Source organism: Stegodyphus dumicola, chromosome 10 (genome assembly GCF_044657685.1).
Source record: "Stegodyphus dumicola isolate Sdum_Otavi_A_Nest chromosome 10, ASM4465768v1".
In the NCBI taxonomy this organism is placed as follows: domain Eukaryota; kingdom Metazoa; phylum Arthropoda; class Arachnida; order Araneae; family Eresidae; genus Stegodyphus; species Stegodyphus dumicola.
Window position 1 is genome coordinate 86883003 of NC_140777.1, and position 17364 is coordinate 86900366.

General features: G+C 35.6%; 1 protein-coding gene across 2 annotated transcripts in view; it reads left to right on the forward strand.

The window, feature by feature from the left end:
- Positions 1–17364, forward strand: part of LOC118195614 (adhesion G protein-coupled receptor L1-like) — a 211595-nt gene that overhangs the window by 154093 nt on the left and 40138 nt on the right. For both annotated transcript variants that reach the window (XM_035366950.2, XM_085825215.1), the window contains 3 exons: positions 1956–2160; positions 9530–9688; positions 15231–15446. In XM_035366950.2, coding sequence (XP_035222841.2) covers positions 1956–2160; positions 9530–9688; positions 15231–15446 — 580 coding nt within the window. The remainder of the gene's footprint in view (positions 1–1955; positions 2161–9529; positions 9689–15230; positions 15447–17364) is intronic.

A 17364-nucleotide genomic window follows, 5' to 3' on the forward strand; every position in this document is an offset into this window, starting at 1 on the left:
CTTTATGCAGCATTGTTCTGGCACTAGCCTTCCTGCCACTGTTGGAATATGACCTCGAAGACAATTTGTATAATAAGTAAGTCAATGACCTTTATGGATTTGCGCTGGATATCGGCACCTAGGTCTAACTGAGGAATTTTATGATACAGCCATGTATATTAACGTCATAGGCTGGCTTAGAAATTATTGAAGACCTTCTGTAAATCCTCGCCCTCTCTTACCCCCCAAATAAAAGAGGTAGCATTTTAACTTTTTTGGTTTGTTTCGTAAGAAACGCTTGAAAAATGTACAATATAATGTTGAGATCTTTGCAATGAAAAAAAGCCTTACGTCCTGTAGCAGCGGATAGTAGCATAGGTTTACTAAACAAGTCAGTGCACAATACTGCATGCTCATTGGACAAACTCTTCAATCTGCCAAGCCCATTAGCGGCTGAGTGGAAAAGTGGTAATGTGACTCGAGTTCGATGCTAGGCGAACGAGCTAGCTGCATGGCGTTTTCCTCATGTATAATGTGGATACGAACCGATTTCCCTTAGAAAAGTCTCCATGAAGGCAGCTTTTTCCTTAGGCAGATAGCCCTAGCGTGCTTAGCCATAATATAATAAACCAGAACCAAACCTTTAATCTACTTCTTAACTTCATAAAAATAGGCTCTACATATGCCAGAGCTCATCACAGGATAGTCTAATGCAGGGGTTCCCAACCTTTTTGTCTCTAGGAGCACATTCTAGAATATCTGTTGAACAGTGGGCACCATTTACTTTTTCAAGATGAATTTATAGTTGGATAGAGTTAATGACACATACACATAAATAAAGAGATCCATCGCATTTCACTTTGTGCTGTTCTCCGTGTTAGACGCAATTTTTATTTCATTAAAAATGAGAAAACTTTCACATAGAATTTTGTTCAAAATTAAAACATTTTTATTGTGATCGCACAGCGGTGGGCACACGTTAAACGATCGGCGGGCGCCATGGCTCCCGTGGGGATAAGTTTGGGAACCTCTATAGTCTAGTGGTTCTTAACCTTTATTGCTGCACTCCTTCGACCAAGAATCAGAATATCATCCCTTCTCTCTATACTTTAAGTCACGCATTACACATAATACGCAAAACTGAAAATTTTTATTAAATATTTTATAGACACAAAGAAATTTGAGTTTTATTATATTTAAATAGGAATTGCTTATTTATTTTATTGTTATATATATATATATATAAATGTAAATGCAAATAAAGACCCGCTATTTATTCGCCGCGTTTTCATGATCCTGAAATTAAACTCTTTTCGATAATGTGATTTTAAGCACAGTATTTTATGTCTTGAAATTTATGTTGCGTTTTGCGTCGATCAACCTGAGGTGCAACAGTTTTCTCCGAAGACTGAGGAATTCCATATCCGTGCCGGGGCAGCAAATGATAGGATTTTCTTGTTGCTAATCTTCAATGCCCTTTAACTCGTAAACCAGACGTTTCCGGTTACATGTTCGCGTTGTTTTGTAACATTGTTCTGGAAGATAGCCACATTTTTAAACCATTGTGACGTCGTGACTACCCTAACCAGAAGAAAGATAGTCGAAGTGGTACTTTAATCTTTTATTCACATCACTATCACAACGCATAGAAGCAAATTGTAATTGACGCACATTTAAATATATTAATAAATTTCCGTATTCGTGACGCATACAAAGAAGACAAAAACGGGCCATAATGGCATCCGTCACATCTGCCCTCGGCAGGCAAAGTCTCTACCTCTTTAGCTCCTTGACCAACATTCCAAACTCTCTGACACAGACACAACGTAGAACACTTTTCCGTTCTCATGAGTCTGGCTGCCATCTAGGGTTACGGAATACGGTCTAAAGTTTATTACACTATTTAGTTAATGCGAAGGGATAAGTATTTTTATAAATTCTTTTTACTTCTTTGTCATTAGTAATTTTATCTTCAGCTTTGCAGGTTTTGAAAACTCAGTTTGGAAAAATGGTGGAGCTTCCAAAGGGATTTATCACAAGTGACCTCGATCATAAAGGAAGTATAATTCTCGAGAAAGGGTACGACAGTAACTTAAAACCGGAATTAGGAAATATCTCTGTTCTCTTCACTCTTTACCCGGATATGAGCACCATACTGTCACCAGTACATCAAGAATCGGAGTAAGCATGCATTTTTTATCGTTGCACTCTTTTTACATGCAGTTACATTCCTAGTACACGGTACACACGGGACTTGGCGACATCAAGAAGAGCAGTAAACGTGGCATTTATAATGAGCAGTAAACGACTCATTTTGATGTTGGCGACAGTTTTCAAAATCGCGCCAAGACCATACCGTATACTAGGATTTTGTCCATTTTTAGTTCCTTATTAGATTTATGTGGCGTTCAGGCAGCGTCATATTTATATGCAACGTCATGGATTTTGTTGCCGCTTTTCCACACTCTCAATTCTATGCAGATAATTTTTATTTTTATTATTATTACTTAAAAGCACCAAATTGAGATCTTTCACTTCATTGTTTACAATTTATTTAAATGAAATCAGTCACAAAAGCTCTATAAAATATATATTCGTAATTCATAATTCGATATAGCAGATTTGAATTCATAACATAGTTTTTTGTATGCTTTAAGTTTTGTGTAGGTATCTTTAAAAATCATTATTAAATAATATATTATTTAAAGTGTTCTACTAACTCGTAAGCATTGACCTTTTTTAGTTTGTCCTAGCGAAGTTGTCCAAGGCAACCGGAATTAATGACTACTATCTTATACCAACTTGCTTTCTTTAAATCAATATAATCTGTTAGGAATATCTGCTGTAATGAATTCCTTGCCTAATCAATGACAGGCGGGCAAATTTTTCCAAGCAATTTATTGCAGATGAAAATCTAACTTTTTAGTCGTGTTTCTTATTGATTAGATTTAGGACCTACGGATTGCTTTCTTTTCCATTAAGAAGTCTTCATCGAAAGAGATTTTGAACAGATTACAAATTCAGAAAAAGTACTGAGGGAACTGTAAAGAATCACAATTATTAACTTCTAAAATGACGTACACTGCAAGGGAAAAAAAGACAGTTCTATAGCTCCCGTTCTACTGGGCCGATTGACAAAGTTCCAATTGCGTTTTTCATGTCTCAAAATCTCGACTTAGGATATATACTAGGCAACTAAGGATTAGCGCAATTAATTTTATAGCGCGAATCAGGATTATATATACCATTGTTTTACTATAGGTATTTTGACACAAATCGGACTTTTCTGAAATAACATACCAATGTTTTTCCCTATTTCGATTCTACAACTCAAATTATGCCTAGATATTAAATTTTGTAAAATTTGATGCGAAATTTACGGCGAAATTCAAAAATTTATCTTGGCGAATTTTTTTTTCAGTTTGCGCCAAGAATAATTCATTTGGCGAACTGTTTAATGTATGGTAAGCTGTTTTCCTTTCCCTTCCATTATGCCGGAACAGAAAAAAAAGTCACCTCGTTCCTACGTTTTTACATTGTGCATGAGCGGGAAAAAAAGTTCACATCTTTCCTACTTTCAAATAATTTTAACAAAGTGTTTGAACCGCATTTGATGTTTTATCGCTTTCAACAAATATGCCAAATTTCGAAACGCGCCAATATATAAATTCACGTATATCTTCGGAAATTTTGAATAAAAAATTGTAATTTTTTTGCAGGTATGCTTAGAAATACATCTACTTTAAAATGATGGTAAAAATGTTATAGTTTATAATTCAAAATTTTTTGAAAAAAATTATAAAAATTATTTAAAAATACAAATTAAAAAATAAATCGTAAAAAATGGGTAAATTTAAAAAATAAATCATAAAAAATAGGTGAATTTTATTTGGAATGAACTTGAATTTCGAATTGCGAAAGGAAGAACCGAATTAGTTTAATAAAAAAAAAAGAGAGATTAATAAATGTATACCAAACTCTATTAACATTGAGGAGCTAAAATTTTGCGAACTAATTTTTTAAAAACTACTCGTGCAATTTTTACCAAACTTGGTAGTTTGGCGTGATTTCAGTCTTAGAATGGAAATATGGAAAAACATTGGCATGCCATTTCAGAAAAAGTCCGATTTTGTGTCAAAATACCTAGATTGAAACAATGGTATATATAAATCTAATACATATCCTAAGTCGCGCTTTCGAGACATGAAAAACGCAAGCTGAATTTCGCCAATTGGCTCAGTAGAACGGGATATATAGAACTGTCCCAATTTTTTTTTTAGTGTAAATTTATTTCTATAAAGTGTTAAACCATACATTGTAGTAGAAGCAATGCATGTAAAGGCTGTCTTCTTCAATCTGTTTCCCTCCTTCTTTTCTAAGACTGTCTTGAGTTTTCTAGATTTTGGTGTATACACGAAACAGCTGATTTTGGGGTTTCGTTTTTTCTATCACTTGTATAAACTGGAATAACGTTCCTTAGTCGTTTCTCATGAATATGATCCATTTGCAGTAGAAAATCATTCATGAAATCTCCAGGTAAACAGTCCCAGTTGCATCTTTACTTGAATAATTTAATAGGATGATATAGTATTATGTAAAAAAATTTGCTAAAAAATAATATATTCTCGTTCTTATGAATCGATTACGCAAAATTTCAATTCTTGGATACCTGAAGAACTATACATAATCCGTTCAAAGAATTCTTCTGGATCCTGTTCTTTTCTTGCAACCTTCACAATGAGCTTGTTTTACTTTTCGTGTCGCTATTTCACACTTTTGAATAAATAACATCTACAGGAAGCTAAAGACAAAATAGTTGTTTTTCGCCCCCCCCCCCATCTAAGATTACTAAAATTTTGAAGTTTATTATCAGATATCCAGGTACAATTGCCCTAAAAATCCTGTTATTTTCATAATTGCCTGATTAGGCTTAAGCAAACGAGATAACATATCAAGTTATTTAATTTTTGAATCAAAATTTAGTTTTTTTTTTTTTTTTTTTTAAATATTCTTTCCTCCATTGAATTAGTTGGACAGTTTAAGAGAATTACAAAGAAGATATATTCTGAAGAGCATTTTGTCAAAGAACAGTTTGTTGATAAAATCTTTGTCAAAAACCAATACCCAAAATCGAAAGAATTTTGATAATATTCAGTTGATCGTATATCATATTTCTGCCCTTAAAATAATCTGAAAGGGCTTACATTTTAAGCGTCTTCTAAAAGGGCTTTTTTTTAAATTTTAATATAGTTTGTCAGTAGAGATTATGAATAGAGATGCCCAGCGGAAATAATGAAGCATTCTATAAGATAACTAGATAAATATACGTTCAGATTAACATAGGAACATTTAATTAAAATTTGTCTTAATTTCATATGGTCTATTTTTTATAGCAAATGAAATGTTTTTCAATTTTGTGTATGTACATTTTAAAAAGTGTCCGCTTTAAAAACTGAAATACTTTGGTTAAAGTTGGCTAACTAAAATTATGACAGGCAAATAGGTGGATCCATATTATGTATGTGGTTTAAAACTTCCTCTTTCTAAGCAGACTTAGTCAGAATAGTGTGTTGTACTCTGAAAAGACAAATTATCATATACACCGTTCAATATCGCGTGGTTTTAACTTTGCGCGGGGAACAGCTGCAATAGTCCTAGAAAATGATTCGATGAGGTGCTTAAAGCGAGATGATGGTACTGTGCAGATTCCATCATAAATCCATCACAGAGTATGGTGTTGAGTCCAGAGAGTGGAACAGATCATTGTCGATTGTATCCCAGATTCTGGAAAGGATTGATATCTGAGGATCTTCGAGGTGAGTATTCCAACTTCATTGCTATGTTCGTTGAATCCCTCCTGTGCTACATATGACCGATGGGATAGCGCATTATCTCCTTAAAAGGAGTGCAACTGTCTGTGGGAACAACAACTTCATGAAGTAGTGTGGACAAATTCTTCAGGGTTCCATTTAGCATAAGAGAAACCTAATGAGAACATTGCGAAGGTGATTCCACACATTATAACGCCGCTATCGACTAGTATTACACCTATCTGATACAAGGTATGCAATTCCTTGAGCAATTTACACCATGTATGAGCTCTGTCATTTATCTTCAGCAGCTGGAATCTCGATTCATTGGAGGAAATGCATATTTCCAGTCTTCCACCATTGAAGGGTTGTTAAATTTGACAAATTCCAGCGGTATCAGCCAATATCTTCCCGTTAACAGTGAATCCTGAGATGACCATCAGCTATAATAACCAAATTGCACCAGTTGTCGATAAATAGATCTTGTGCAGAGGCTGAATGAAGCAAATGAATTTGAATCTGTCGTAAGATTTCCCTACTTGCCTTCGATATGAAATGATTGAGTCTCCTAGCATCTCGTACATCAATCACTGCTTTATGGCCACATTTGGTACAATTTGCACTATTTTTTCCAGCTTTTGAGATACTACTGGTACCTTTGGTTTAAGTACTGCACAACATGCTTAGCAGTCGCTAGTTGCTGATATCGAATGTTCAGCCGTGATCAAACTCGCTTAGTTAGCTTCCTTTACCCATGGAATCAATCTTTTGCAAGCCTAATTATTTATATTCTGTGGCACCGGCAATAGCCATCGGCTCGCACGTCATTGATTACCATTGTTGTTATATACATGGTCGCATCACAGGTATGTATTATAATTTCTTTTATCAGTGCATTATATAATTATAAAATGCAGTAACTTCTGTTTACTTTTAATTTATTAAACACGAAGCTCTTAAGTTCTTCTGTTCCTATCATACACTGGTGTGCAAAAATTAAGGACGAGACGGTTTTTTCAATTTAACTTTGTACAAAAGCTTTCCAAATCAACACATTTAATACCGTAAGATCCCCAATACGTAAGGACATGAGTAATGTAAGCAACACTTACTAAAAGAGAAATCATAGGGATAAAAAGAAGCTTTATTGAAAACGTAGCATGGAGCGCAATGCGACTGAAGGCCGAAACATCCCTGTGATGGGTGTCCAGCAAGAAACATCCAGTTTTTAATAGGGGATATGATTTCCCCTGATTGCTAGGCAGGTTTCACAGCGTCTGCCCATGCTAAGAATGAGGGTGTCAACGAGTTGTTGAGGCATTATTGCCCATTCGTCTTGCAGCGCCAATCGAAGCTCCGGAATCGTTACTGGTGGTAAGGTACGAACTGCCAAGCGTCTGCCTAGAAAATCCCATACATGCTCGATGGGATTGAGATCCGGAGATCGTGCCGGCCAATCCATACGTTCAATATCCTCACTCTCTAAGAGCTGTTCGGCAGCTACTGTGCGATGACATGGTGCATTGTCGTCCATGAAAAGGAACTGCGGACCCATAGCGCCTCTAAAAAGACGCACATATGGAAGAAGAATCTCTTTACAATAACGGGTCCCGTTGACTGAACCTGCGTCGAAGATGTGAAGGTCTTACGACTACCAATCATGATGCCTCCCCAAACGAGAACACCAACTCCATACCTGTCCCTTTCAATGATGTTCGAGGGATGATTGCGGCTTCCCCGCTCTCTCCAGATGAGTATGCGATGAGAATAGCTACTCAGACTGAATCTGCTCTCATCTGTAAAGAGTACTCGTCCCCATTCATTGTCTCTCCAATTCCGGTGTTCCCAGCACCACAGAGAACGCCTTCTCCGATGGGCAGGCGTTAGAGGTACACACCGCACAGGGCGTCGTGCAAACAGACCACCACCGTGCAGTCTTCTGGCCACGGTAAAACGCGATATCGGTCGTCCAGTCGCCTGTGTCGTGTGTCTAGCGGTTTCTCCCGCTGTCTGCCGCCTGTTTCTTCTGGCCTGTAGGACAATATACCGGTCATCTGCGGATGTGGTTCCTCGTGGACGACCACTACTAAACCCCCGGATAGCTGTTCCTGTAGTTTGAAATTGTCTCCAAATTCGTGAAACGATGCTGTGAGCAATTCCGAACTCTGCAGCCACACTTGTCACACTGCGGCCTTCCTCCAACTTCCCAATGATTCGACCTCGGGTAAAAGCATCCAGATGTCGTCTAACAGATTGATTATTCGCCATTTCTCGCTGAGGCAGCAACTCGGTGTGATTTTAACCGCTATACGGCGTGCAATCTCTTTGCCAGAAATACTGATCTTACACCGACAACATGCTTTATACTACTCAGACACTCCCCCATTACGTCTACCTGCATACATGCGCATGTGCTACCGTACATCCCCTTACTTAATCTCCTGATTGGTCTTTCTGTCCGCTCTGCCTCTTCGTTCAGCTGATATGCTAATTTTTCGACTTCGTCCTTAATTTTTGCACACCAGTGTAGTTAAAATAAATTTAAATCTCATTCTTTTACTCTGTTTTAACAATAACTTTCTGAATATAAAATAAAGGCGGAAAGTTTTTATAAGGTTGTGTTTCTTATTATTGTTTGAAAAAAAAAAAAAAAAAAAAAAGCTTTTCCAGTAAAAATTATTTAATCCAGTGGCCGAATATATGCTCTTATGCATGCGTCGGAAGTAGGCAAATCCATAGATCATTTAGCTGCTCATCATTAAAAATGTTGCACAGGGTGCATCAAAAGAAGCAATTAATATTACATCCTCAAAATAGAAGTGAAAGAACGATACGTACGTACCAAGCCTTAATGGGAAGACGAGACCTATATCTTAAGTTTTGTAATAGTAGTCAGCCTTCTCTAACAGTTATTCCGTCCTATTCAAAGTTTCTCATAAATGAATCTCTATTTTACATAAAACTATTGCAATATAAAATAACGATTCATTTATATGAAGCCAGTAATCGAGTTAATGTTTCTATATCTTTAAATTAAATTCATCTACTCTACAAATATCTGAAATTTTGAAAATTTCTTCAAAACGGAAATAAAAGAAGGGCTATAGTATTAGAAAAGTAAACTGCTCAATATCGTTTATAACTTCATTTTTAAATTAGAATAGCCGTCGCGTACGAAATAGCGTTTGACAATTTTAAACCAAAACAACCTAACAATTGAAGCAGAAAGTATTGCACAAAAATTATCCATTTCATACTCTCTAAAAAGAGATTTTAATGATGTTTGCATTTCGAGTTGAACATTACTATCTAATTAAGACTTTTAAAGTGGAACAGTCAGCGAAAATGAGTAGTGCCACTATCATTTCTGAAGATATCTGTTACAAGCAGAATAATTCACATCCCTTCTCACGATAATGGATAACGAATACTTTCTGAAAACTGTATTCAAAGAATACTCAAGAGAACCAGAATAACAAGATTTACACAATAAAATGTAATTATTTTAATAAATACACCTACTTATACTTTTACAACCATGAAGTTAGAAAGACAACGCACCTCATAGCAATTTATAATTGTTATTTTGGCTGCTTAAAATTGTATTTTCGTTATACCTTTGTCTTCCCAGTCTGGAACAAAGCAAAATAAGATGGTCATATTATGTTTCCTACTGAATACGGTCATCAATTTTCAGCAATTACTTCAAAGATAAAATTACAATATTATTCTTTTTACAGGTCTAAAACAGTGCGCAATTCCTTGAATTCCCCTGTCGTAAGTGCAACAGTTTCTCAGGGCAGGAAACCTGTGACAATCAGCAGCAACATTAGAATCGTGATGGAACATCTTGTGACTGAACCGAATGACACAGCTTGTGTATTTTGGAATTTGAACAGGTTCATGTATTTTTCAGTAAACTTAGTGCTTAAGCATAAATTATATTTTAATAAACTTTCTTAATACTAGTTGCCTAGAGCGTGCGTAGGGATTCGTAAAGGCTGCTATCATACACAAGGAGGTTAGAATAGAAGGAGGGAGGGTTCGCAGTTTCCTCCACTATCGGGGAATGAAACTCTACGGAACAAGCGGCTTCCATGTTTGTTACTTCAAAACATTGCAATACGGTAGTGAAACGTACGTGTTTGTAAGCTGTTCTATGCATGAATTTTTCAGTAAAAATATGTTACATTTAGAATGAAATGCTTCGCTATTGTTAGTTTTTTGTTTTAAAGTTATAAAGATGATATCTGTAATTTACTAAGTACAGAAAATCATTAAGAAATATTTCGAAATCTAAATGCACGTGCATAACATTAAAGCCTTTAAAAATTATGTTTCTGCATAATTTCAAGAATTTTTTTTAGGTTTTATTAGCAACTTCTCGGGTATACTTTCAATTTTTTCTTTAAGAAGTGATATTTCTGATTTATTCGCAATATTATTATAATTTATTAAAGAATCATTTTTACCTGAAATTAATAGCAGATAATTACCTAAAAAAATGGTAACATGTTGCTTTTTTTTTAAATGAAAGTTTTAAATAAATTCTTTTCACAACCAACAACCTTATGTCAACAAGAAAATAAATATTAATAAAATAAAACAGATTTATGTGAATTCAATGATTTCAGTTTATGCGCGTTTCATATTTATGAACCTCAAAGAAATTACCTTGAATTAAGCTGAATTACAGAAATATACCTATATAAATTTTTGGATATATCTTTTCCACATGTTCAGTTGTGTAACTAGTATTTTACTTATGTTTATCGCTATACTGCCCAGAAATTTGTAAGCTTATGCAAAAACATTTTAACATAACAGTTTATCTTGATCAAATGCAAAAATTATATTCGTAGCAGTTCACAAAACTTAAGAATGAATAATAATTAATACATAAAGAAAAGCGTTGCTTTATTTAACACCTTTACAATTCATAAAAATAGTAACAATTGATTTCTTACTTTTCATGAAAATTATAAAACGAATTATCTAAGCGTTCAAATTATACAGTTTAAATTCTAGCATATATCATTGTATGTTAAGGAACGAAGATACCAGGTGTAAGCAAAAACATTAAAATTTATTTAACATGTTTCGAAGTCTTTTTTTGTCACATCTGGAAAGAAAACAACATGTCATTGTGACATTTTTTTAACATATGTATGAAATTACATAAAAAAAAAAAAAAAAAAAAAGAAAGAAAATCAATACTTACGAGTGAACAGTAATCCCAGGAATATTTTTCAAAAATCTATTTGTGCCTCCATATGCAATATAAGCTGATATGCTTCAAAAAGAAAAGGAAAAAAAACTTTACAATTACAGACTTCCTTGCACAAGTCACAGCGATAACAGTAACATGGCCGCCTTCTATTCCCTCCTTCTATTCTAACCTCCTTGATCATACATCCGTTTGTTTCGGAAGAACAACTGTTTGGGACGCTTTTTCACAACAGCCAATCGCCACAGATCGCTTTCGGGTTAATACAGGGGAAACTGGTTTTCCATTACAAACAAGTTGATAGATTCGAAGCTGATAGCTGATTGTTTGAAAACTAACAACTTGCAACTTTTTTTCGAAAGGAAGGGAAAATGACTTCCTTTCGAAAACGTCTTTCTTTCAATAGTAAGCCAGGCAGAAAAATTGTCCGAAACAGTTGTGCGTGTGAAACAAATTCGTGTGTGATAGGGGGCTAATGGATTGAACGCACATAAAACCGATGATATGTGGATAAAATTTATTTTCCCAAAAGAAACACGTTCTGGAAGTTCTGGAACTTTTCACAACTGTAGTGTTCTTCTCAGTATGATAGAGTACACTTAGTAGTTACACTTCCGACTGCTTAGAACGCTAAACACAGCACATCCAAAGCGCATATAAAAGGCGAAGTTCGAACAGTGATCTCTCAATACTCCGAACTCAGCTCTGAACTAAAAACTGAGAACTAACGTTCTCTCCGAGTTTGTATAGTCCCCCGCCCAGGCTGCAAAAAAATTTTTAGTACCACCCGTTTATCGAAATTACTGAAAGGTATGGTAAAAGTTTTCAATTGGGTGCCCCTTGTTTATTGGCGATTCTTTTTTGACGCCAAGATCGGCGCCAGGAAGGCGCAATTTCAAGATGGCCGCTACACAAAACGAAAATAGAAGTCAAAGAATTGCACAAGATCTGTGTCCATGTACACATCGACCTGTTTTTACTTTAAAAAACATCCTAGAATTGCACAAACTAGGCATTGCGCACTGCCTTAAATATGTCCATGTACACATCAATTTATTTTCATTTAAATAAAATCGAGAAGCTAAAACAAAGTTAAAACTATCGTGGTAACCAGAAGTGAGGTTTCATCGCCAAAATTTTAAAAAAATTGTCGCCTATCGAAGGGGCACCCAATTCTACACTAGAGCTAAAGGTATTTATAGTGAGTTACATACAAGGGCCGGGTATGGTTATAGTTACATATATGAATCAATTACAGTTACACAGGGACCGGGCCAAAATGTAGCCGAGTGATCGCCGAGTTTGGCAACTTTTGGCGATTTCTCACCAAACTGGCGAGATATCGGTTTACATTAATGTTTAATTAACTTGCCCTCTAAACTTATTTTCTAGCAGAACTTCCAGAATTCTATCAGTTTTCCAATTAAAAACTTACATACAAAGTGCTGTTTTCTTAGTAGTCATTTGCGACCACAGAACGGCTTAATTCATCTCACATTAAAATACTACGGGAAAAATTGTTTCGGTTTACGAGTATTTCGTGTGACGAACTACCTTCAGAACCAAATTAAGTTAATGATCCAAAGTTTCACTGTATTACATTGAGGACAAAAGGCAAAACTATAAGCAAAACAAGAGAATTAATAATGGAAACTATGTCAACATAGCACAGATTTCCAAATTTATTGGGTTTGGATTTAGTAACCTTTGAAGCCATTATACAAGCATTTTCTATTGTTTCTTTATTATATAAAATATAAAAAATTCTGATATGGACATTACGTGTTTTCCTTGTACCAGCTATTAAATTAAATACATTTTCTGCTGCACTTCACTTTTCAATTCCCTCGAATTATTCTAACTTAATAAACCGATCTCTCAATGCAAATTCCAAATGAAATAAAAATTGCAAAATTTGAAATTATATAACCCTGTCAATTTTTGACGTACGGGAGTTAAACTACTTCTAATGCTATTTTTTCATAATTAGTATTAAACTTTCCCAAATATATGTAGAGAAATCGGGAGACCGCATTAAAAGTTAGATTTCGTTATTTGTCCAAAATTAATTCTTTTTTTTTTTAAATTTGTTATTTCCAAAACATGAATAATGTTTAAAACATTTAAAACATTTAAAACACTTTTATAATTGAAAGTATATGACTACGACCAATGATTGCGAAACTAAAGGTCGGGTAAGGACTTTTAAGCAGGATAAGAGATGAGTATATATATATATATATATAATTTAAAACAAATTAAAATTTAATTTTTAACAAACACGTATAAAAGTAAAAAAGCAAATTTAAATCCTAAATATATATATATATATATATATATATATATATATATATATATATATATATATAATACATTTTTCTAATAATAATATATACACACACATATATACACATTATTATTATTATTAGAAAAAGCTGTTTATATATTATCTCCAAGGAATAGAAATTCAACTAATTCAACTAAAGCCATGAATTACTATAGATTTTTTAAGTCAGTATTAGCTAGTCCTGTATTGCAGTAAAAATCATTTAAAATCTGTAAAGAAAAGTCCTGAATCGCAAAAATACCAAATTCAAAAGTAAAAGTCTTAAGTACTAAAAAAGTAGTTAATGTCATTGATCGCAGATTAATTGTCTTATCATAAGGAACAAACTCTTATCAAAAGGAACAAACTATCAATCAACAATAACCATATGCATACATAAATAAACTGCCAATAGCAATAGAAACGGGAAGTGCACAACTAAATGTTATGGTAGTTCTATATGCAAAATTTCAGCGTTATATGGTTAATCATTTTTGAATTATGCGAGATACGTACACTCATATATATGTGTGCATTTACGTGCGTACAGATGCCACGAAAAAACCCCATTTGAAGCCATTTACAATCCAATTTGGAAATCGAAGTCCTTTATTCCCTTTATTCTGTCCTTACGTACAGGCAGGGTCGGATTTAGACTTGATAAAGCCCTAAACTATTTGAGATATGGGGGCCCTTTATAAGTCCAGATATTATATGTCAGTGCCAAATATATTTTAAGATACCTAGACGGTTTTTTGAAGGGCCCCCAGGAAAGCGGGGGTTGTGTAGCTTATAAGTAAATCCTGCACTGCGTATAGGTATCCAGCAAAAAAAATCAACCAAATGGATTCAGGAACGGTAAAGATGGGTACTTTCGTTGAAATATGATATCCGAAATTTTTGCGCAATTGCAGTACTGCCTTTATTTCGTACGAGGAAGTAAAAATAACCGAAAGAACAAGGTAATTGTACAAATCGTAGCTGATAATTTCAAATCTTTTCCGAACAAAGTGAAAAAGATTTGCTTAATTTATGACAAAACAACTATAGAACGGCGTTTTAAATAGTATATCCTTTTTTCTAAATTTCTAGTAAAAAATTTTCTTTGTTTCTAAACAAGGGGAGAACTTGCCACTCCGAAATTTTTAAATGTATATACTTCTAAAAGAGAATTCTAGCTAGTATTACTCAGGACTAGCTAGAATTACTCGGGACTAAGCTAGTATTACTCACTATTACTATTTAGCCAGTATTACTCACTATTACTATTTAGCTAGTATTACTCACTATTACTATTTAGCTAGTATTACTCACTATTACTATTTAGCTAGTATTACTCAGGACAGCTCCTAAATCACAGTCGTCGAAAACTACGACAAACACACTAAAACAATCATCAACACAGCCTTCAGGCTATCAGGCTATAATGGTGAAGATAGCTTCACGGCAAAACACTAAAGTACAGCTCCCGACTCGGTCGATCGCTTTCGGAGCTCAACACACTCAAGATGAAACTCGACGATTCACTCTCCGTAAAACTCAACGACGCACTCCGCGTTCAGGCAGGGCTTATATAGCTTTTGGCCTGCCTTCAAGAACAACATTCTAGGCCAAAGCGGTAAGAATTTGTTTTAGATATTCTCCATCCGTCTATGGCATATCGGCTATTTATGTCGCCAAATGAGCGATTTCACACCAAATCTGGTAACCCTGCCTTCCCTCTCCATTTTCTGGCAAACCTGAACCCGCTTTGTGGGGAAGCTATCTCACCTCAGCCGGACATTTCGTAACAATATTAAAGTTTAGAAGTATCAGTTAGAGGCATAGATGTTAATTGTTATTGCATATTATGATATATATTTTTTTAAATTATTTGATTTTTCTTCAGAAATATGTGGGATACCAAAGGCTGCAGACTGGAAAGCAGTAATGCAAGTTACAGCCAATGTGTGTGTGATCACTTGACAAATTTTGCCATCCTTATGGACTATCAAGGTGTTATGGACGAAATGAATCAACTCCCATTCTTTTACATTACTGTTATTGGCTGCACTATCTCCATCTTATGCCTCGCACTGTGTGTTGTTATCTTCACTCTTTACAGGTAAGAAATTTAAATCATAATCTACGCTGTACGCTTTCTGGCAAAGAATAAAAAATCGTGATCTAAATTTGAACGCACAATTATTGAAACGGAAATAGCTGGTCAAAACCTTTTGAAAATTCCGATGAAATTAAATTGCAATATAATTTTTAAATAATGCTGATTCAAGGCAGCTGATTATTTCAAAGCAATCAGGGCTAAAGACGTAACACGAGGTCGTGGAAAAGATATTATTATATTAAAAAGAGATAAAGTCAGAATATCTGCAAGGGGATTTGACATTACTGGACTGAGATTGCATAATGCCAGAATAATTATTAAGTCTTGGGTAAAGGATGGTAAATCATAGATTTCGTGTAAAATTTGTAATCGAAAATCAGTCGCTATTGACTGTGATCTCAGATCGGTAAAACAGTTGACACAATCAATTCACAAAAGACGTGCGCTAGGTTACACAGATGCTTCAATACTGGGAAAAAGGTGATTTCCGATTCCACGACGGAACGAGAAATCACATGATTTGGCTCAAAGATCAGGGAGGGTGGAAAAAGAAATTCTTAGTGAAACTAATTAGTAGGGAAGGGGAAACTTCAGTTTGTCAAGGAACATTGGAAAAAGAATATGTGGTCCGATGAGTTCAAGTTAGCATGAAGAACATATCAGGATCAAAAGAGAACTATACTCATGTCCATAAATTAAGGATAATTCGGAGTCACGCGGAAATCGAACTCTAAAATAAATATATCACGTGTAAAATCACTACACACATCTTCAAGAATCATATGCAAATTTCAGGAAGTAACCAGATGACACCGATGGTACGTCACAATGACGAGAGTGTAAGACAGTGATATATAAGGAATACAGGCAAAGAAGTAAAATTGTTCGCAGGAGCTTTATAAGCAATTCAGTGCAATAACCGGATAGTTATGACACAAAGGACGCATTTGGATGATTTTTTACGTGGTAGAATTATCGGCCGTCTGGAATGTGGGCGTACCCAACTGGAAGTATCAGACGAACTTGGAATTTCCCAGAGTGTCATCTCCAGGCTTTGGCAACGATTCCAAGATGATGGTAATGTGAGTAGACGTTACAGCACAGGTCGCCCCAGAGTTACAACGCCGAATGAAGACCGGTATTTGGCAGTTACTGCCAAAAGAAACAGGCGGAGCATAGCCTCAGACCTGTCTCGTCAGGTCTGTTCAGCCACTGGTACGACGATTTCAAGGCAGACCGTGTACAGACGCTTCGGGCAGATTGGTCTATATGCTCGTAGACCTGTCAGATGCGTTCCACTTACTGCAACTCACTGTCAGCTGCGGTTAGCCTGGAGTAGAGAGCATGCATTGTGGACATCACAACAGTGGGTTTGTGTGATGTTTTCCGACGAGTCCAGGTTTAGCTTGCAGTCTGATTCTCGCCGGACTTTCATATGGAGAACTCCAGGTACCCGTTACCACCAAGAAAACATCATTGAACGACAGCGTTACGGTGGTGTAGGAGTGCTCGTTTCGGGTGAAATTATTCTAGGTGCCAGAACTCACCTGCATGTTCAAATTGGAACCATGACAAGCCAAATCTATCGGGACGTCATTCTGGAACAACATGTACGTTTGTTTCGGGGCGCCAATGGGTGCACAATTTGTGTTTATGGATGACAACGCCCGTCCTCACCGTGTAAACATCGTAAGCGAATGCCTTCAATCGGAGGATATCACCCGTATGGACTGGCCAGCATTCTCACCGGACTTGAATCCAGTAGAGTATGTGTGGGACATGCTTGGGCGACGAGTTGCAGCCCGTCAACCTCCTCCTACATGTCTACCGGAACTTCGAAGAGCATTGCGTTTTGATTGGTGTAATATCCCCCAAGATTAGATCGATAATTTGATACTCAGCATGCCTAGGCGTTGTA